The sequence below is a fragment of the Myxocyprinus asiaticus genome, chromosome 31 (assembly GCF_019703515.2).
Source record: "Myxocyprinus asiaticus isolate MX2 ecotype Aquarium Trade chromosome 31, UBuf_Myxa_2, whole genome shotgun sequence".
Taxonomy (NCBI): Eukaryota; Metazoa; Chordata; class Actinopteri; order Cypriniformes; family Catostomidae; genus Myxocyprinus; species Myxocyprinus asiaticus.
This window is the reverse complement of record NC_059374.1, coordinates 18,994,887-19,017,737: the sequence shown is the minus strand read 5'-3', so window position 1 is coordinate 19,017,737 and position 22,851 is coordinate 18,994,887. Positions and strand designations below refer to the sequence as shown.

General features: G+C 38.9%; 1 protein-coding gene across 2 annotated transcripts in view; it reads right to left on the bottom strand.

Annotated features, from left to right (window-relative positions):
* The window catches only part of LOC127422350 (calcium-binding protein 8-like), a 138,174-nt gene extending 131,524 nt beyond the window's left edge, over nucleotides 1-6,650 (bottom strand). For both annotated transcript variants that reach the window (XR_007894153.1, XM_051665808.1), the window contains exon 1: nucleotides 6,357-6,650. Coding sequence is in view for 1 of the 2 variants with exons in the window: in XM_051665808.1 (XP_051521768.1) it covers nucleotides 6,357-6,496 (140 nt within the window). In the remaining variant the exon portion in view is untranslated. The remainder of the gene's footprint in view (nucleotides 1-6,356) is intronic.
* Nucleotides 6,651-22,851: the final 16,201 nt, after the last annotated feature.

Genomic DNA, 22,851 nt, shown 5'->3' with positions numbered 1-22,851 from the left:
AGTGGAAGGCTCAAGGGATGAGGCCATGAAAGGCGGGGCCAAGGGAGGCTCGAAGGAAGAGGCAGTGGAAGGCTCGAAGGAAGGGACTGTGGAGGGCTCGAAGGAAGGGGCCGTGGAGGGCTCGGGGCTGAGGGCCATGGAGGAGAGTACAGGCTGAGACTGGGGATCGACCTCCGCGGTCGAGAGCTCGGGTTGAAACTGGGGAACGACCTCTGTGGTCGTGAGCATAGGTGGAGACTCGGGAATGGCCTCTGTGGTCGTGGGCATGGGCGGAGACTCGGGAACAACCTCTGTGGTCGTGGGCGTAGGCAGAGATTCGGAAACGACCTCTGTGGTTGTGAACATGGGCCGAGACTTGGAAATGAAAGCCTTTCTCCTCCTCCTCCTCTGGGAGGCCAAAGTTGGCAACACTGGCTCTGGGACGGACGAGGCTGGCAACACTGGCTCTGGGATGGACGAGGCTTCCAGCTCGTTGGCCGTAGCAGGCGTGGGCTCAAAGGAAGAGGCCGTGGAGGGCTTGGGGCTGAGGGCCGTGGAGGAGAGTACAGGCCGAGACTGGGGATTGACCTCCGCGGTCAAGAGCCCGGGTAGAACCTGGGCAACGACCTCTGTGGTCGTGAGCATGGGTGGCGACTCGGGAACAACCTCTGTGGTCATGGGCATACGCAGAGACGTGGAAACGACCTCTGTGGTCGTGAACATAGGCTTTCATTTCCAAGTCTTTGCCCTTCTCCTCCTCCAGGAGGCCGAAGTTGGCAATGCTGGCTCTGGGAAGGACGAGGCTGGCAACGCTGGCTCTGGGACGGACGAGACTTCCAGCTCATTGGCCGTGGCAGGCGTGGGCGTTGGCACGTTGGCCGTGGAAGGCGTTGGCTCATTGGCCGTGGCAGGCATTGGCTCGTTGGCCGTGGCAGGCGTGGGTACTGACAAGCTGTGAGGAAGGATCATGAAGACCCTATGCACCAACATAAGTGATGGACAAATTAACTTGGAAACAAGGGCCGTGGGAGGCTGGGCTGTGGTATGGCGTGGAGTAGACTTAAACTTGGTGGTGACATGGTGTGGAGCAGACTAAGGCGTAGCTGTGACATGGCGTGGAGTGGGCTGAGGTTTGGCCGTGATATAGTGTGGAGCAGGTTGAGGCATTGCTGTGACATGGCATGGAGCAGGCTGAGGTGTGGAGACTCGGAAACTGGAACCGGGATTGAGAGGGGAGGACCCTCAGAAGCGAATGTCTCTAAGATTAACTCCATGTATTCCTCCCACGTGTGATCACCGGTCTCCGGCAATTCCCTCCACTTGTGAGCTATGAGGCGGATCTGATATAGGGATTTCAAGTGGGAATCGGTAAATCCTGTGTGTCTGGCAATGGTGCTAAAGATGAGAATATTCCCTGATTGGAAGGTTCGCTCAGCTCAACTGGATAAAACACGCTGCTAGATCCATTTCGGAGGGTCAGTCTTTCTGTAACGAATCAGGAGAGGTTGGAGGATCTAAACGCAGCGTTTTTATTAAACAAAAGATAACCAGGTAACTCAGAACATACAGAAACAAAACACGGGGAACAAACATACAGAGTAACGCATAATAAATGCAAAGACTGACAAAGGAAATGAGAAAAACAAGGGCTTAAATATACAGGGGCAAACAAGGAACAAGGAACACCTGTGGAAACAATCAGGGGAAAATAAATCACAAAATGAAACTACAAAAGGACTACAAAAACTAACAGGAAACAGGAACATGGGAACTAAACAAGAATTTCAACATAAAAGTCAGTGCAAACACGGGGATTACGTGACAATAGGTGTACACATGGTGTTATAAAGTATCTCTCGGAAAACTCATAAATCAAGGTAACTAATAGTTTACATGCAAACACAAACATGATTAACTTTACAACTGCCTAACTCACTGCATATATTATAATGTACCGGCCCTCTAAAATTCTTGATTCTAATTGTTTAATCGTGGCATTCAGCATATTTCAGAATAATGATCATTGTCCATAACAACCCTCTATAAATGACAACTCATCCAGGCAATCTATGTTTTTTACAAAGCTCGTTTTCTGTCTCTAGTATCACTCCACGGTCTCAACAAGTAAGCTTAACTCAAATCAATATTTCATGTCCATGTATTTATTTATTTGGCAAGTAGCCATTTAATATGCGAAATAATGTACAGTACAGTCAGCCAGTCATTACTGAAAAATAAACGCCCTCAGTGGTGTGGGGTTTAAAAGTCTGAGTCCACTGAAAATCTGGGATTCAAAACCTAATTTAAACCTGGAAATAAACAAAGTTTTAGGATTTTGAAATATTTCAATCAAAGAAACATTATGACGTGAATAAATATTAAAGATTCTGTACTATTTCTATTGGTCACTAATCAAATTAATCTAAATCAAAGAAAATTTGCACATTAAATAGTGAACTCCTTTGTATAAAAAAAATTTGATTTTCTTGCTTCCATACAAGATGCTTTTTGGAACATTCTTAAATCATGCTGGATAACATGGATCATCAGGTTTTGCAACTTGTGCAGTCCATCCCAACTTGAGTGCATGCTGTCATAAAAGCAAAAGAGGGACATATTAAAAACTAATAGTACAAAAAAAAAAAAAAACTAAAATTCATGTTAATTTTTCCAAATCAAGTTTTCACTCAAATTGTTAATCTGATAATATAATTTGTTTTGAAAGAAACTTATGTATTAAATAAGAAAAATGCAAAATAGAAACATTTACACAAGTGGACTCAAGACTTTTGAACCCCAGTGTACTATATGGTTAATGACATAATTAGCATTGAAGTCCAAAACAATTTCCTTTTAACTAAATTCTACGAGACATTCTTCAATGACCTGTAAGCGAAGACTTTCAGATAAAACAAGTTTGCTGCAAAAACATGAGTGTCTTTGTTCTTGTTTCTATGCATTTTTTATTGTTGTTCAGAAGCCATCGTTCAGCAGACTCCCTGGAGTAGAGCCTACCGTTGCATGACTGACAGACTGGGTTACCAAGAGGGACATCATGACTAATTTACCTGCCATCTCACTAAAGAAACTATCATGCTTTTCAACTGCTAAGAATGTATGACAACTTTATAAACCCAAACTTGAGTGCAGCTGGCAAAACTATAAGTGAAAATGTTGTTCATCAGTTAATATGCTACCCTTTGAAAGGAAAGTGTTTTAAGATTTCCCATTTTTAACTGCATTTAAGCTTTTTTGCAGTTCACTTGGTCCTGAGGTGTTAAAAATCATTAATTAAAAGAACAAATCTTCCATGTACTTTCTTACTTAATATTAGGTCATAAAAACTGCATGTAAAATCCTTATACAACAATCAGAACAATGTTGTTTACAATAATTTTAGATTAAGAATATCACATTGAAGGGCACTGCTTGACATCTGATTTCAACAGCCTATGCAAACAGGAAATGCATTTTGAATGTCATGTTCAATAGGGATAATGGAATATCCGTACACAAAGAGTAAGAGATAACGGCAGCATTGATCACAAGCTCTAACTCAGTTGTGTTCAACTGAGGGCAAAACTTTCCAGTCCAAAACAGTACCACATCACAACACTTACATTTCTCAGAAAAAAAAAGGTAGTTAATGCATACATTCTTCAGACTTTTCGAATTGCAATCATAAATACAAGCAAAAATGTGCAGGAATAAAGGAGGTTAGATGTGTCACACAGTACAAATCTAAAAGGGGTCATGTTATTTATTTATTTTTTTTTACTTTATTGTTTTCCTTGAGCTTCACATATAATGTTATTAAAGGCTTTTGCACAAAAAAAACAGTCATTATATAGTATTAAATTAACTTTTTTACCCTGTTTTTGTCCCTCTGTCTGAAACACTCCGTTTTCTGTGCTATCCCCTTTAAGACTTCAATATACATGCCCACTGTGTTATGATTGGTTAACATATCTGAAGCACAAGCACTCTAAATGCTCTTTCCGGACTGAAGTGAAAGTTTTGAGTTCTGAAACTTATAGTATGTTTTTATAGTACAAGGACCTCAAATAGTACAAGGATGTCAAAATAAGGCCTGAGAAATGTAACGCATTAATTTCTGCAATTAATAGCTGACTGTTTAACGTGTTAAAACATTTCACAATTAATGCAGTATCTGTTTTTTTTTTCCCTTCCTGAAACTTCACTAATGTTTTTCCTCTCTTCCTGTGGATAAAATGTACATATATAAATTTCCAGAAGGTACAAGCTCAACTCGACTGCACATCCTAGCACAGAAACTGATTGTTTTGAGCAATGCACGACTGCTTGTTCATTAAGTGCGATGCATGTCCCAGGCATAATAAACACGGGAGCAGATTTACAGTACAGAGAATGGAGACTTCACCCGCAAGTGGTGAGCCAAGTGTGGGAGAGATACAGCAAGCAAAAGATTTTGTTCAACTTTTAATTACAGCATTTCCACTGATTTTACGGCATGTAAACAAACACCGGTTTCAAAGATTTATACTTGTAAAAATTTGTCTAATTAACTATCCACATAAAATTTACATTTTATGCACATATTTAAATAATTAAATGACTAACCAAGTTCTTTGAGACAAAGTGTAAAGTAAATATATTTATGACTATATTTTAATGTCTGTTTTAGTGTACCATGATTAACCTTTTCGCACGTGAGTTTCTCCTGTACGGACAGATCTCCCAGCGTGAGTTCTTTGATGTAATTATAATAAATCTTGCCTTACACTTTACAGAAGATGCACTGTAAGACAGATTAAATCACAGCGGGTGCACTAAAGATCAGATTATATATTATCAAACATATAATGTGGTTTTTAGAAGTTTATAATGATTGATTATGATAGATAAGATGCGATTGCGAATGCATTTGTCGGTGTCGTGAGAAATAGAGTCCCCTCTGAAAATCGGGACTCCCTCTGATGTCACAGCAATTCCATTGGCTGAGGGACCTATTAATGGGTACTATATTCACTGCCACAGTAGAAATCCTTTAAAATCGTTTTATGATGCATGTCGATATAACTTTGAAATACGACATTCAATGACTTTTAAACCATAAGTTACACATAATAGTATGTAACTGAAGTTATAGGTTGTGAAGTTAAAGATGTGTCATTGTTTGTGTTTTCAGTTAGCCTAGACTTCAATGACATGCTATACCGATAACATGATAGGTTTTTGCTCAGACATTACAAACAGTTATCCCCATGGGGACTCGATTTACCGGGTGGACTCAATTCATCATGACACCGGCTGTGTGTGCCACCATATTTTCGTTGCAATGCAAGATGGGATTCAGAGTTTGTATTGTGATAGAAGCATACAAAAGGAAGATCATAGAAAGTTCTAAAAACCTAGCCCTTCCACTCTCCCAGCCCCGGAAGTGGTTGTGATGGACGGCATGGGACAAGGCTTGAGTGGACTGACTAGTTTGTATATTCTCTGATGTCAGAAAACATGGCCGTAACACTGCATCTAAACTGTGCTCTCCGACGGTAACGACTTTATACTTTTATTTAGCGATTGTTTGAACGTTTGAAACATAAAAATAAAGATATTGTGATTTTGAAAAGACTATTTGAGCAGCTGGTTCATTACGACAACCACTTCAGTCATTATGACAACCAATTTTGCTGGTAAACAGCAACATGAATGCAGATCAAACCAGTTTGATCGTACGCGTCTGAGCCCAGCCTAGTGTAATCACACCGGTTTGATCGTACGTGCGAAAGGGTTAATTGCGATTAATCACAGAAAACTGTGTGATTAATCGGTTTTAGAAAATGTAATCGATTCACAGCCCTAGTCAAAATATCCAGGAAAATTTGATTTCTCATGACATGACCCCTTTAAATTACAAAAAGATTATTATTCTTAAGGAAAAACTGCCTTAAACCACAAGATATAGTTGAACAAAAAAAAAGGTTAAATAAACCACAAAAGGTCTGCATCCTTATAATCTAATCACAGGACACTGTTCTCCAAAAGTCACCCACAAAGAAGTCTAGTACTGTCAATGTGTCACACCATATCATGTCAAAATAGCCCAATATTCTCAGCTCTAACCTCTTAAAAGACTACGATATGAATGACAGACTCAAACATAAAAGACATTAAGTTATTAAAATCAATAAAAATAGTTTCACAAGCAAGTGATCACACACACATGCCAAAGCAGGAAAATCAGAGCAGTATATCTCCAACCCATACTACTAAGTAAAGAAATGACAACAGGAAACAAAAAAATTAAACATGAAGAATAGATAATATAAATCAACAAAAAAAAAAAAAAAAGAACTTGACTGCATTAGCATCCCTGCAGCCCTGCTGTTGCTTACCCGTGCTGATCATACTCTACAGGGTACTGAAGCACAACCGGCTCCCTCCCAGGGCTGTCCCCACCACTACTCGGGACACACGACCCCTCACCCTCAGACCCCTCCGCCCGAGGGTCCGGATCCAGATCGGAGACCTCCATCTAACGGCACACTCCAGTTCGGAGCACAGCAGCAGCCTGTCCCAGGGTACCACAGCCAGACTACGTCCCACGGCTGGTCCTCCGGCCGAGCAGCATTGAGTGCCCAGAAATCCCTAGTTAATATTTCAGCAGCTTGGAGCAGGTAGTCACTCATTTATTCATTCATTACATTAGCCAGTCACAAAGTCAGCCAGTCCCTCATCTCCCCCTCATGTCACACTCTGGCATCAGACATCGGTGGACTCAACAGTGGCTCGGTGACACTAGCAGCTGTGCCACTGCAGCTTCACTGAGAACACACACACACACACACACACACACACACACACACATACGCTCCGACACACTGCTGACCAGCCCCTCAGGCCAGCCCTCTCTGTGTATAAACTTTACACCGCTCCTCCAGGTTGTCATATTTTTCGAATGTGCATCATTTTTTCATGCAGAAGGGTGGTGGAGGGATTGGGGGGTGTTGGTTGGGCGCCACCTGACTTGTCAAATTAGACTAGGGTGGATAATTTGCCCGGAAAACTGCCACAGGAGTGCCATTAATGCATTATACGTAATGTTGTTTGTGCATTGCACACATTTTGGATGGCAGTGTTTGTGTAGAACAGCAAGTTACTGTAGATTACAATGATCTTGCAGTTCAAAGAAAATCTTGGAGGTAAACAGCCATAGCAAACTATTGTGTTGCCATTAAACACTGCTTACTTTGCATTTTATAGGTAATGATAGGTAATTGACAACACTAAAGTTAATGGACATTTAAATATACAGTGTGTGTTTGTGTATATATATATAAATAATCAATCATGTTTTTTACATGTTACCCATACAGAAATATATGAAATATATGCAACACATAAGAAATGTCAATATATGGTTTTCATTTATATGAAATATCAACATATTTCAAAATATAAAAAATCAGTTTTCAAATATGTAACATTTTCCAAAACACTACTGTAATTTGAATATGTAGCCTACATATATGCTCAAATATATGGGCAATAATTTTAATCAATTTCAGATTTCTGTATGGGTATTTTTACGTGATATTTAAAAGCAGCAATAAGACTAGTGAATATAAAAATTAAGACATTATCCAAGCCATTATACTATTAAACAGTATTTAATCATAAATCTTCCACCTAACTGACTCTTAAGTCATTGAAAATATGAATAGCCTACATTAACACAACAGGTGCAAAACTGTAAAAAAAAAAAAAAAAAAAAAATTGGGTGAAACCATCCTGCCCCTATTGCAGAAATTTACTTCAGATATTGGATTTATAAACTCTCAAACACACGCTCTTACCTTTAATGGTTATGCTTTGAAAGTGATCGCTCAAATCCCGTTGATCGGCGCAGATTTCGCTAGAATCCAAATGATCGCGACACAGAAATCCGCGATCATAAATTCTTGTTGGTTAATTAGGAGGGCAATTCGCCAGCTCTCGACATAATTCGCGATTAAATACTCTATTATTTTTAGCCATCAGATGCGATCGAGTGGACAGGGCTCCTTAAATATTCGAATATTATTATCCGAAAAACACGTCCGACTTGCAACAAAAAGCAATAAAACCAGTAGGACTTTTCCTCTAACTCCAATCAGTTTTAATGACCCCCTAGATTCTTCAGTACTTCCATGATCTTCAGACAGTTCCAGCTCATAGTTCCTGTTATTGATTCGCGTGGTTGAAAATACCCAAAGCTGCTCATAGATTTTCAACTGCCACACACGCGAGCATTATAAATCACAGGCAATTGCGCCACAATCAATAAACATCTCTGTCAAATCAGCAGCTGGATATTGTTTCCCGCGAGCTGTTGGGAGGCATAACCAGTCACGACAAAGAATATGTTGGTTCCTATGATAAAGAAGCAGAAAGTGTATTCTCCTCACACATACGGCATGAATTAACCCATTGAACACACTCAAAGACCGACTTGACTAAGCGCTCGAGTGATGATTAGTCAACTGAGTCCAGCCATTCACCCACAGCCGCAGGTGAGATCCAGAAAACTGGAGTTACCAGGGCATGTCAGATTATCAAGGAGGCATCCATCCATCTATCTATTACAAACTTTAAACTACGATAAGGTAAACAAAGAGTGAAATAACCATAAACTATTTCAATACTTGTGTGAAAATGATTTCTATCAGTTTTTCAAAATTTACTGTCCCACAGTTGCGGTGTCATTTCCACTACACCCAACAATTTTGCACCTTATAAAATTTTTTCAAAAGTTAGTGTAGGCCTACTTGTTAACCAAGTTGACAAATATGTCAGTGAAGAGCATGCTTGAGATGAAATAAGTGATTCAAGGTACATATCACTTGAGGGCAGAATATTTTATCAATTTAAAATATAAAAAATATAATTTAACTGTGTATTTTGGATACATACAGTTGTGCTCAAAAGTTTGCATACCCTTGGAGAATTGGTATTATATGTACCATTTTTAAAGAAAACATGAGTGAGCATGCAAAACACATTTCTTTTATTTCTTATGGGATTCATATTCAACTGTAGGTTATAACAGAATGGCACAATCATAAAACAAAACATGGCAACAAATAAAAAAATGAAATGACCCCTGTTCAAAAGTCTGCATACCCTTAGTTCTTAATACTGTGTAGTGCCCCCTTTAGCATCATTGACAGTGTGCAGTCTTTTGTAATAGTTGTCTATGAGGCCCCAAATTCTTGCAGGTGGTATAGCTGCCCATTCGTCTTGGCAAAATGCCTCCAGGTCATGCAAAGTCTTTGGTCATCTTGCATGAACCGCACGTTTGAGATCTCCCCAGAGTGGCTCGATGATATTAAGGTCAGGAGACTGTGATGGCCACTCAAGAACCTTTTCTGCTGTAACCACTGGAGGGTCAACTTGGCCTTGTGCTTAAGGTCATTGTCGTGCTTGAAAGTCCAAGAGCGTCCCATGCGCAGCTTTCGTACAGAAGAATGCAAATTGTCTGCAGGTATTTTCTGATAACATGCTGCATTCATCTTGCCATCAATTTTCACAAGATTCCCCATGCCTTTAGAGCTCACACACCCCCAAAACATCAGTGAGCCACCACCATGCTTCACAGCGGGGATGGTATTCTTTTCACTATAGGCCTTGTTGACCCCTCCCCAAACATAGCGCTTATGCTTTGGCGCAGTAAAGGCTTCTTTCTGGCAACTTGACCATGCAGCTCATTTTTGTTCAAGTATCGTCGTATTGTGCTCCTTGAAACAACCACACGGTCTTTTTCCAGAGCAGTCTGTATTTCTCCTGAGGTTACCTGTGGGTTTTTCTTTGTATCCCGAACAATTCTTCTGGCAGTTGTGGCTGAAATCTTTCTTAGTCTACCTGACCTTGGCTTGGTATCAAGAGATCCCTGAATTTTCCTCTTCTTAATAAGTGACTGAACAGTACTGACTGACATTTTCAAGGCTTTGGATATCTTTTTATATCCTTTTCCATCTTTATAAAGTTCCATTACCTTGTTACGCAGGTCTTTTGACAGTTCATTTCTGCTCCCCATGGCTCAGTATCTAGCCTGCTCAGTGCATCCACGTGAAAGCTAACAAACTCATTGACTATTTATACACAGACACTAATTGCAATTTAAAAAGCCACAGGTGTGGCAAATTAACCTTCAATTGCCATTTAAACCTGTGTGTGTCAACTTGTGTGTTTGTAACAAGGCCAAACATTCAAGGGTATGTAAACTTTTGATCAGGGCCATTTGGGTGATTTCTGTTATCATTATGATTTGAAAAGGAGCCAAACAACTATGTGATAATAAATGGCTTCATATGATCACTATTCTTAAATAAAAGACAGTTATTGTGCATGATCAGTCATATTTTCAAAATCAATGCCAAAATTTCACAATTTCTGCCAGGGTATGCAAACTTTTGAGCACAACTGTAAAATATTAGCTATGATATAAGCCTTAAAAAGACAAAAGTGTCAGTCTTTTTATAAAAAAAAATAAATAAAAAAATGTAATTTCCATCACCGTCATTTCCACCACATAATTCTTTTAAACACAATGCAGAATTTGAGATGTGGTGGAAATGAGACTGTGGTGTGACTTTTCAAAAATTACAGAAAAAAATGAAAGAATTCTCCTGTAATGCATGTACATACTGTTTGGCATTGTTAGTAGAAAAAAACAAACAAACAAAAAACAGTAAGAGAATGAAAAATGTTTTAACGAGACTTTCAAGATGTCTATAGTGCTAAAAGTGACCGAAGTTGATTAACACCCAAAAATGAATAAAAAAATCAAAACTGAACAGAAATGTAATTTCTACATTCAGAGGCAATGGTGGTCTTTCTTTTAAATTAATCACTAGCTAAGTAGAAACTGCACCTTATCATACACTGTGAATACTAATAGTTATCTCCCAAAAAAGTTTACTCAACTTAAGCTTAATTTTTTTTTTTACTATTCTTACTAGTTTTAATTAAGTTACCGTTACTATCTAAACCCTAAGTTGTCATTAATAAAAACATTTAAGTAGTCCTAATTACACAGTACTTGAAATGTCACATTTTGGAATCATAACTCAAATATTTACATTCTTTAAACTTAGTACTACTAACTCAAAATGATCAAGTACAAAATTGAGGCTGTGTGGAATACCCATAAGCCCTTGTGCTTGAATCAATTATGCAGGTTTAATCAAAAAAAGGGAATTTATGTAGAAAAGTAAATTGTTATTTAAAAAAGGTATATAGTTTTCATTGTTATGACTAGTGTTTTTGTTTTGTTGTACCTGGTTAATAGTTGTGATTTGTGTGAAGTCACCTTTAGGGTGATTTGTGTTACCTCTGGTGAACTTGGAGCCTGTTCAGTTTAAACTATACTTCTTTACTTAATTATACTTTACAAAAGTGCAGATTTATGTGCACTAAAAAGTACTGAGCACCGGCTGCATTTAGTTGTCATCACTCAGAGACACGTAGCAGTGGAGTCCAACATGAAGCAGGAATGGAGCTGGATCCAGCTGGTTCTGGTGACCTCAGGATAGGAGTTCCGAGGTTGAGACAGGGATATATTAGCATAGATGCCATTCAATTTATTGCAGAGTTATAAATCATGATCAGTGTTTCTGGTGCCGGCAGACCTAACTAAAGCAGCCTAATTGTGAGTTGAAGGATAAATTAGGTGTATGCCTGGCTAAATAGATGAGTCTTTAGTCTAGACTTAAACTGAGTGAGTGTGTCTGCATCTCAAACAGTGTTAGGGAGACTATTCCATAGTTTAGGAGACAAATATGAAAAGGATCTACCTCCTTTTGTGGATTTTGACATTCTAGGAACTATTAACAGGTTAGAATTTTGAGATCGTAATGAATGTGATGGAATATAGCGTGGTAGAAGGTCACTTATGTACTGTGAAGCTAGACCATTCAAAGCTTTGTACGTTGTTAACAGAATCTTAAAATTAATATGAAATTAACAGGTAGCCAATGTAACGGCAATATAATGGGGCTAATATGATCATATTTCTTGGTTCTAGTCAGCACTCTGGCTGCTGCATTTTGAACTAATTGAAGTTTATTTATTGATCTTGATGGAAATCCTCCCAGTAATGCATTACAATAATCTAGTCTTGAGGTCATGAACGCATGAATTAATTTTTCAGCATCAGCAACAATGTGTCATAATTTAGCAACATTTCTTAGGTGGAAGAATGCTATTCTACAAACATTGGTAATTTGATTTTCAAAGGACAGATTGGTATCAAATATAACACCTAAGTTCTTCGCTGTTGAAGATGATGTAACAGTACATCCATCGAGAGTCAAATTATATTTTAGCGGCTTGTTTTTAGAGGTTTTTTGTCCAATAATTAGTACCTCTGTTTTGTAAGAATTGAGTAGAAGGAACTTTCTGGCCATCCAATCTGATTTCATTGATACACTCTGCTAATTTGGAGAAATTGTGAAATTTCATCAGGTTTTGAAGGAATATAAAGTTGGGTATCGTTGGCATAACAGTGGAAACTTATACCACGATTCCTGATAATATCTCCCAGGGGAAGCATATACAAGGAGAAAAGCAGAGGTCCTAAAACTGATCCCTGTGGCACTCCATACTTAACTTTTGTTTGGTTTGACAATTCCTCATTTACACAGACAAAGTGGTAGTGGTCTGCTAAATAGGACCTAAACCATGCTAATGCAAGTCCACAAATGCCAACATAATTCTCCAGCCTATTCAAAAGAATGTCATGATCTATCGTGTTGAAGGCAGCACTAAGATCTAAAAGCACTAGAAGAGAAATGCAGCAGCGATCAGATGACAAGAGCAAGTAATTTGTAACTCTGATAAGTGCAGTCTCTGTACAGTGAAGGGGCCTAAATCCTGACTGAAATTGTTCATATAAACTATTTCTCTGTAGAAATTAACAGTTGGGGGGACACTACCTTTTCTATTATTTTCGACATTAACGGGAGATTTGAAATCGGTCTATAATTAGCCAATTCTCCAGGATCAAGTTGTGGCTTCTTAAGCGGTTTGATAACTGTCATTTTAAAGTTTCTTGGGACATGTCCTAAGGATATCGAGGAGTTAATAATATTAAGAAGAGGTTCTGAGATTACTGGGAATGCCTCTTTTAAGAGCTTAGTTGGTATTGGATATAACAACATGTTGTGGCTTTTGATGTTTCGCTAAGTTTTGTTAGCTCTTCATGACCTATGACAGCGAATGAAGTTGCTCGTGAGAAAAATTACGAGACACTGTTTTCTGAGGTACTGTGACAGATGATTGCATTATTCCAATTTTATTTCTGATTATTTCAGTTTTATCAGTAAAGAAATTCATGAAGTTATTATTATTGTGCAGCGATGAAATATCTGGTTCAGTTGAGGCTTTATTCCTAACCAATTTAGCCACAGTACTGAATAAACACCTAGGATTGTTGTGGTTATTTTCTATGAGTTTGCTAAAATATGCTGACCTGGCAGCTTTAAGTGCCTGTCTGTAGCTACAGACACTATACTTGCATGCACCACGAAATACCTCTAATTTTGTATTCTTCCACTTGCACTCCATTTTCTGAGCTGCTCTCTTAAGAGCATGAGTGTGATCATTGTACCACGGTGCGAGGCTTTTTTCTTTAATTTTCTTTAATCGAAGGGGGGCGACACTATCAAGAGTGCTAGACTTCTAGACTTTGGGGCTTATTGAGTGTATGAGATAGATCTGGAAGATTATTGGTGAAGTTATCTTTAGTGGTCGAAAGAGTAGTTCTACCTGAACGATAGCATGGTGTAGATTGAGTAACATTAGCTGATCACAACAAACAAGAGACAAGGTAATGATCTGAGATGTCATCGCTCTGCGGTAGAATTTCTATAGTATCAACATCAACTCCATATGACAGAATTAAATCTAGCGTATGATTATGGTGATGAGTTGGTCCTGTCACATGTTATCTGACTCCAAGTGAGTTGAGAATATCGATAAAGGCTAATTCCAGTGTATCATTTTCATTATCTATGTGAATGTTGAAGTCACCAACAGTTAAAGCTCTATCTACATTAACTACTAGATCAGATGGAAAATGTGCAAATTCACCAAGGAAACCAGAGTAAGGCCAGGGTGATCTATATACTGTAGCAAGGGCAAAAGACGACAGAGTTTTTTTATTTATATCTGACGGTGTCACATTAAGCATCATTAGTTCGAAAGACCAAAAACTTCACTGTAAATTGCAGCAATACCTCCTCCTCGACCCTTCAGACGAGGCTCGTGTTTATAACAATAACTTGGGGGAGTAGATTCATTTAAACTAATATATTCATCCAGTTTAAGCCAGGTTTCAGTCAAACAGAGCGCATCCAAACCATGATCTGTAATAATTTCATTTACAATTAGTGCTTTGGTAGAAAGAGATCTAATGTTTAGTAGCCATAACTTTATATGATGTTTATCTTTTTTTTAGTTTGGCCTTAATAAAACATTTTCTAAATGATTTAGTGAGGGTTTTGTGTTTGGTAGTTCAGGGAACAGACACAGTCTCTATATGATATCTAAGTGATACAGTCCCTATGTGTAGTAGTTTATGTGACCTGTAATTAGATATAACACATACTATGAAGAGCAAATAAATATCACAGGGGCATCAGTCTTGTCACTCATTTTATACCAATGAATGAATACTACTGTCATGTGTATTCTGTTGATTCATGTCTTTTATTTTGAAATGTTTAGTTCCTGTTTCCCTTGTCATGTGATTCCTGTTTTCCCTCCATGTTCATGTGTCATGTTTTCATTGGTTTATTGTTTAATTATCTTGTTATCAGTTCTGTTTGTTCATTGGTTTATGTTCCCCCATGTCCATGTATTTAAGCCTCATGTTTTCCATTGTGTAGTTGTCAAGTATTGGATGTGAATGTTGTTTTGTTGCCAAGCCAAGCCATAGTCAAGCCTAGTTTATGTCACGTTCATGTTTTTGTTAAATCACGTTTATAGTTAGGGTTTTGGATTCACTTTTGTAAATAAACTGCACTTGGGTTCTTCATCTCATCTTCGTCATTGCCATCATTGTCAGTTCCAGCATACGTTACAACTACATTATTGTAGGGTGGTACATCAAAACAGTGTTCATTTCCTGTGGCTACAGAAATCTCTTCTATTTAAAGAATGAACACCTGTGGGAATAGTATACCTACAGAACCTTGAGGGAGTGTGTAAGTGTGAGCAATAGTCAGCAGCACACACCTCAATCCTGAAAACTTAATGAGGGCTGATAAAAAACAAATTATTATTAGGAAATGGGCAGAAAATAACACCACAACAAACACACAAGAAAACATCTCATACAGCAGCAAAGCAATCAGCACAATATGAACCCCCTCCCCACACAGCCCTGTGAGAACTGACAAAAGATTATGTCTTTTCATTCATCAAAGCAGAGACCATGTATCATGCCTAGAATAAAAGAGTGGGATTCATGAGTCACAGACATGATGGTCAAACTGTGTTGCATTACAATAACTCTTAAGCAGATTATTTAGAGATCAAAATGTTACCACGGTACAGAGTTTTCTCTGTGTACAATATCATGTGATGTGCGAAGAACAATTTGAGCATTGATCTATTCTAGTTCACATTCTTCAAGTTGAAGTTCTTCAGTGGTTCTATGCAGCATTTTAAGTTCCACTTCTTATCAAGAACCATTTTTATTCTTGACATTAAAGTTAAATTGAATTAGTAGGTTTCCTAATAGTGATGTTCATATTCATTGACTGTGAGGATTTTTGAGCCCTGTAAGCTCCCTCTTCATGATGAGCATCTTGAGTATGTTATGACCCATCACATTGGACCAAATAACTAACACAGAGCAACAGAAACCAATTCACTCAATCACATGCACACGACACACACACTGATATTATGATGTGATAATTAAAATCCCCCTCAATTCTCGGCCTGAGTGTCCTCTCAGTTTTTCCACCAGCTGACACACACACACACACACACACACACACACACACACACACACACACACACAGGGGCTGAATCAGTGACTCACACACACTTTCTGGATCATGCTCGGATTTTTTCTTCGGACATCAAGCTGAACTCAAAATAAAGCCCGAAATGCACCCGACAACCAACTGATATTGATGGAAATTCTCTGAGCAACCTAAAGTTTAGTGATTTCATAATCACAAACAGGGGGGACATTTTTAATGCTGGATTACCTGTCATATTATGCTGCTAATTCGGGAAATGCAGACGAAAGGTAGTTTTATTGCAGCTGAAAAATGACTCCTGTAATGATAAGGAAATCACAATGTTCACAAGTGAAGATTTACTGGCACGTCAGCAGCTCTCGCTCTCCAACAAACTCGCTTTTTAAATATCTCTAATAATGTACTAACTGCAGAGTGACTAATAGATTTTTATCTGGTTTACCTCTCATCTCAGTTTTGGTTCCCAAAGTGAGTGTATGCCAGCAAGTGTATGTGCCATGATTGTGAATACGCTTTGAGATAAATTACTTGGAAAAAAGAGATTCATTCTTTCTCGTTTGCTAAGTAGGACAGTCTGCTATGCTCCAGCTAGCACACATTCCAGGACAAAGTGGTCTGCCTGATTTTTTTAATGTAACAAATTTTATACTGTATGGCGGTGGCTAAATGTTTTGTTCAATGGTACACCAGAGCACTGACCCAGTAACCCAGTGGACCCATAGATGCAGCACTCTTCTTCCAAAACATACAGCCCCACCAAAAAGTGTTTGTGCACTTAAAAGAATATCATAGGTTCAATACAAGTTAAGTTTAATCGACAGCATTTGTGGCATAATGTTGTTTCATCCCTCTTTTTCTTTGAAAAAGCAAACATCTGGGTTACAGTGAGGCACTTACAATGGAAGTCAATGGGGACAATTTTTGGAGGGTTCAAAGTCAGATATGTGAAGCTTATAATTTTATTAAAGCACTTACATTAATTCTTCTGTTAAAACTCATTTATTATTTGAGCTGTAAAATGGGTTAAATCAACGTTTTTATGGTCATTTTAGGGTTTACGGTGTTACAGTCATCATGGCAACAAAATTTAAAAAATTGGATATAACTACACATAAAAGGTTATTAAAATATGTGATTTTATCACATTAAAATCATGTTAACACGAATATTGTTTATGTCTTGTGGCTATACTTTTGAAACAGTGACTGTTTTAACGTTTACGGATTGGCCCTATAGACCAATACTTTGGCAATGTCACCACCTATGTCACAGATGGAACTGGTGGCAAAAAGTCTGGCAAAAACAGTAAAACAAACTTGTAGTTAGCTGACCCAACAGTCCCATAAAAGGTTAGCTGTTACCTTTATATTGTCTGGTTAAGCTAAATGAAATGTCATGCTGCACTGTTAACTGTAAAAAACGCATTGACAAAAACCGAAGCTTTATTTTTATCGGATTCCGTCAACAAAGCTGACTAAACTGAGGAGATCTTTCCAATTCAACTTCTGCAGCGAACATTTTATTACAGTTATTAACTCATATCATTATAATAATAGTATAGCTAAGAATATTTCTGTATTTGTGGTGGTTTTGTGTCATACCTTCATTAAACGATGATTAACTAGGTATGTTACTCGCAATAGTGTACCCAAACCTAGCCAGTTTTGAACTGAAGGCTAATTTTATTCTATATTATCTTTAAGTGATATTTAGAGGTGCTAGCTGTGTAATCTGTCAAATCTAACACAACATTTTGCCGGCTTTCTGCCACCACTTACTGCGCATGCGTTGCAATGTTTTTAGACAATGGGATTGGTCTATTCTCTTCCATTGTAAGTGCCTCACTGTAACCCAGATTTTTTTCTTTTTTAAAGAAAAGTAGGGACCAGTCGAAATAATTTTTTGTGGTAATCAACATTATGCCACAAATGCTGTTGATTAAACTTCTATTGAAACCAGAATATTTCTTTAAAGCACACTTAGAATATATGAATGAATGTTGTGATGAGGAGGAGGGCCGGGCCGGGCCGTGAGGACACACGGCCGGCCCTGAATCGGGCTAATCAGCTGGGAGGGGGATAAAGACGTGCCAGGTGCCAGTTCGAAAGAGAGCGAGACGCACGCGACTGCGCTGCATATGTGTCTGTGTTCCTTTATGTTGTTTTAAGTTCATTTATATCATTAAACTTTAAGTTGACTGTTCAGCTGGTTCCGAGGAGAGATGCGCTGTCATGGAGTCCTCGCCACTGCCATCCGCCAAAGGAGCAGCCGCGGACATCTGCCTGGGGACGGAGGGTTCGCTGCCGGCCTTCGAGAGCCAGAGGAACCGCTGTCCTCCGCCGAATAAGGGGAGGAGTGGTTCTGTCCGCCAGGGGTCGGAGGGCTCGCTGCCAACAGCCGGGGGAAGAGCAAGCTGTCGTCCGCCAGAGGGCGGGGAGCGGTTGAGAACCGGGTGACAGCATGTCCGGGAACCGGCGAGCATGTTTTTCTCTCTCTCTCTCTCTCTCTCTCTCTCTCTCTCTCTCTCTGTAGCTCCGTCTCACTCTTTCCCTCTCCCCTTTCCCTCCCCTCGAATGCCGGGGGTTTCCCCAACCTGAGTCGTGCGATGGAGGAGTGTGACGAGGAGGAGGGCGGGGCCGGGCCATGCCGTGAGGACACACAGCCGGCCCTGAATCAGGATAATCAGCCGGGAGGGGGATAAAGATGAGCCGGATACACCAGTTCGAAATAGAGAGGGATGCCGCACCTACATGTGTGTCTGTGTTCCTTTATGTTTTATGTTGTTTTAAGTTCATTTATATCATTAAACTTTACATTGACTGTTCATCTGGTTCCCACCTCTTCCTTGCCCATCCCTTACCCTGTTACAAATTTATACCGTCATCTCTTACAAATCACAAGTTCATGAAAAAGTTACCACAAACTTACTGCAAATTCGCCACTGATCAATTTCACATGCAAATGAGCTTTGCTGCAAACTTGCGGCAAATTGTCCATTGTAGCCAAAAAGCCAAAGAACCTGCTGCAGGTTCACCACTAATGGTGAAAGAGCTGCAAACTTCTGGCAAACATTTGTGCGAATCACAATCTCATGAGTGGCAAATTTGTGGCAAGTGGCGTTTATTTGAAAGAAAAATAGCACAATTGAAACATTTCAGAATACGAAGTTTGTTAGGTATAAAATTATAAAACTAAAGATGTACTTTTTTTATTTAATGAAGCCAAAGAGAATCTATGATAATTAAAGTAATAAACTACACCTGTGGTTATTCTACTTGTACACTTAAGGAGAAATGTAAGCTTAGGCGTAGTTCTAGCCAGAGACTCGCAACTGTACATCATCACATCATTATCTAGTTAGCTCCTAGCCCATCATACATCAGACATTGCTGTAAAAGCCTGCTTACAATCTACCACTGTGCTGTTTCAGTGTGCCAACACGGCAACCTCCACCTCCTCACCAACACCAGTCAAGACCCGTCCTGCACGGGAGTAGGCTCCTCGCCTCCTGCCTCCTATCTCCAGCAGGATCTGACAGTTCGAGTAGCAATCTCATCAGACCATAAAACAGGGCTTACGTCAAAAGAGAAAATATATTCTGTGATTTACTATAATTTTTTTTAAATAAATGTCACGTCAACTTTAACAAGACTGCGAGTCTTTCGGATAGAACCGACTTCATTCATCCATTTATAACGACTTTGACACCAGTTGCTTAAAAGTTGCTCTAAAATGGCTCAGAAAAGTGAAGTCATTGCATTGTATTCTAGCATCCTTTGTTTACAGATGCCACTTGCTTTGATATTATCATTGCCGGGCCTCCCTATTCACCCTTTTCCAGAATTCGGAAGTGTCGCACGATTCATAACAGAGGCCTGTTTTTTATTTTCTGAACTGTACTGAATATGTTTTTAGCAAATAATGTGATGTTTAGCATGTTAAATGTGTAAAATGGCAAAATATTTAAAGGTATACTCAGTCATAAAGAAATTAATTGTAATTTTGCAATATACCTGTATGTAGGAAATCATGACCACTCACATTAAAATGAAGACTCTATTCATATATACATAAGTATATACATACATATGCATATATACATATGTAACCTTATAAAAGCTGTTTTATTCTACGTGGAGAGGGTCCGCACATGGGGACTGCCATTTTAGAATCACATGAACAGCTGAATACTACTCGCTAAATTTCAGTAACCGTCCAGTTAGATGACATGAAGCAATGGCCCGAGGTTAGTTATGTTGACATCTTCAAGTTACAACAAAATGCCCACACAAGTTTTTGCATAGGACTCCCAAAAGGCTTATTAAGCGTGACTGAAGTGTCCAAATACTTTTTTGGTGCCACTGTATGTCTGTCCAAAAGATGAATCCACCACTGGGAACGATGCAAAACTAATAGCTTGCAAAATTAAAGGAAACCAGGTGGAACATGCTGCCTGCTCGCAGTGAAATCATATTAAAGTATGGATAAAAAGGTTTGCAAGTGAGGGAAGTCTGAAGTACAGGAGATGGAATATGGCATGTGTCGTGCAGGAGAGATGATAAATGATACACAGGTGTGACTTGAAGCTCTCTATTTCACACTGGTTAAAGGCTAAAGCTCTGCTCACTGAGGCCTGACCAGTCTCTTGCTGTGGGTGTCAACACATGTTAAAGATATAGTGTATCTTTTTGGTAAAACAAGGCCATCTTACCAGAATCCTCCCCGAAACTGAGTTAATCTTGAGACCCTTCTTCCTGTCAGATGGCTAAAATAAACATTGTTCCCCTGCTGACAAGCCCCAGTAAGCAGAGGAAAACTCCTCAAAGCAGATGACGCTTCTCTATTTGAATGTTACTAACTACAGTTGTGCTCAAAAGTTTGCATACCCTGGCAGAAATTGTGACATTTTGACATTGATTTTGAAAATATGACTTTTATTTAAGGATAGTGATCATATGAAGCCATTTATTATCACATAGTTGTTTGGCTCCTTTTTAAATCATAATGGTAACAGAAATCACCCAAATGGCCCTGATCAAAAGTTTACATACCCTTGAATGTTTGGCCTTGGTACAGACACACAAAGTGACACACACAGGTTTAAATGGCAATTAAAGGTTAATTTCCCACACCTGTGGCTTTTTAAATTGCAATTAGTGTCTGTGTATAAATAGTCAATGAGTTTGTTAGCTCTCACGTGGATGCACTGAGCAGGCTAGATACTGAGCCATGGGGAGCAGAAAAGGACTGTCAAAAGACCTGCGTAACAAGGTAATGGAACTTTAGAAAGATGGAAAATGATATAAAAATATATCTAAAGCCTTGAAAATGCCAGTCAGTACTGTTCAATCACTTATTGAGAAGTGGAAAATTTTTGAAAAAAAAAAAAAAACATGGTATTGCCATGGTACGTGTTTAACTAAACATGGTATTACCATGGTACTCCAAAGTTATTTAAAGTATATCATGATACTAATATAGTAAGTGTTTTTAAAAGCATGGTATTGCTATGGTACTTGTCTAAATAAACATGGTATTACCATGGTACTCTAAGGTTCTTCAAAGAATACCATGGTACTACTATAAGTGTCCAGAAACACATGGTACTGCCATGTTACAAACCAAATAAACATATGTATTACATTAACACTCTAAAGTTATTCAAAGAATACGATGGTACTGCCATGGTGCATGTCCAAATACACATGCTACTACCATGGTACTCCAAGGTTTTTCAAAGAATGCCATTGAAAATATCCAGTTAAACATGCTACTACCACGCATTCCAAGGTTCTTCGAAGAATACCATGGTACTACCAAGGTCCAAAAAACATGGTATGACCATGGCAAATATCCAAAGAAATATGGTAGTACCATAGTACTTTTTTGTTAGAGTATGCTGTTGTTAAATCTGTTACGTGACTCAATACAGTGAGAGCTAGTCTTGTTTTTGTAGAAAACCTTTACTGTGTGCACGTACAGATATGTACTGGATAACATTTGTAACCTTTCATATTCTGACTGGCTACATATTAGCCACCTTTCACTGGTCAGAACCCCTGTAATAGCAGGAAGACCAGAGATTGCCACTCAGTTAACCCGTTGCCCAGTAATGGAAGCCAGGTTCTCATTCTAGAATTCACCTGGCATTTTGTTTATGGCATTAAGATTGTTTATCCGCAGTATGTGGGATACACTGTGATTCATTGTGAGTCATTAAGATATTAAGTAGATTTTTTAATTAAAATGCAAATCTCTCTGCAAAGAAAGGCACATCAGTATGCCAGAACAAACTGTGTTACTTACAGCTGGGCAGTTAACTGACATCAGTTAATAAGGGAATTTTTAGTAACATTGTCTCTGGGCTGATGTTGATTTTACACATAGTGTCTGTAATGATTATGAGTGTGCTGAACAGCATGCATCTTTCAAGTTTTATCTCTTAAACCTGACGCACTGCTGTGACACCATTATATGCCAATTTTGATTATACCATTGACGCCTACCACTCTGGTCAAAGCAATGCAGCGGATAGATGCTTTGATCTTTCCATAATACACACAAGATTAGAAAAACTAAGAGATTTTGAATTGTTTTGAAGAAATTGTGAGCAGTGGTTGCCAGGGCATTGCCATGCGGTTGCTAGTGTGTACTGGGTGGTTGTTAGGTGGTTGCTGACTGGCCCAAGTCAAAAGAGCCCACCGCTAAGTCTCTATGATATTCTGGTTCTTAGATATGGCTCGGGTCACTTAAGTCTATGGAAGCCTGTATTATCGCCAGGCGAATATTTTTAAGTGCAATCGCTTTAAAGAGTAATTTCACACCTCTCTTCTCAACAACCTGCACAATTTGATGC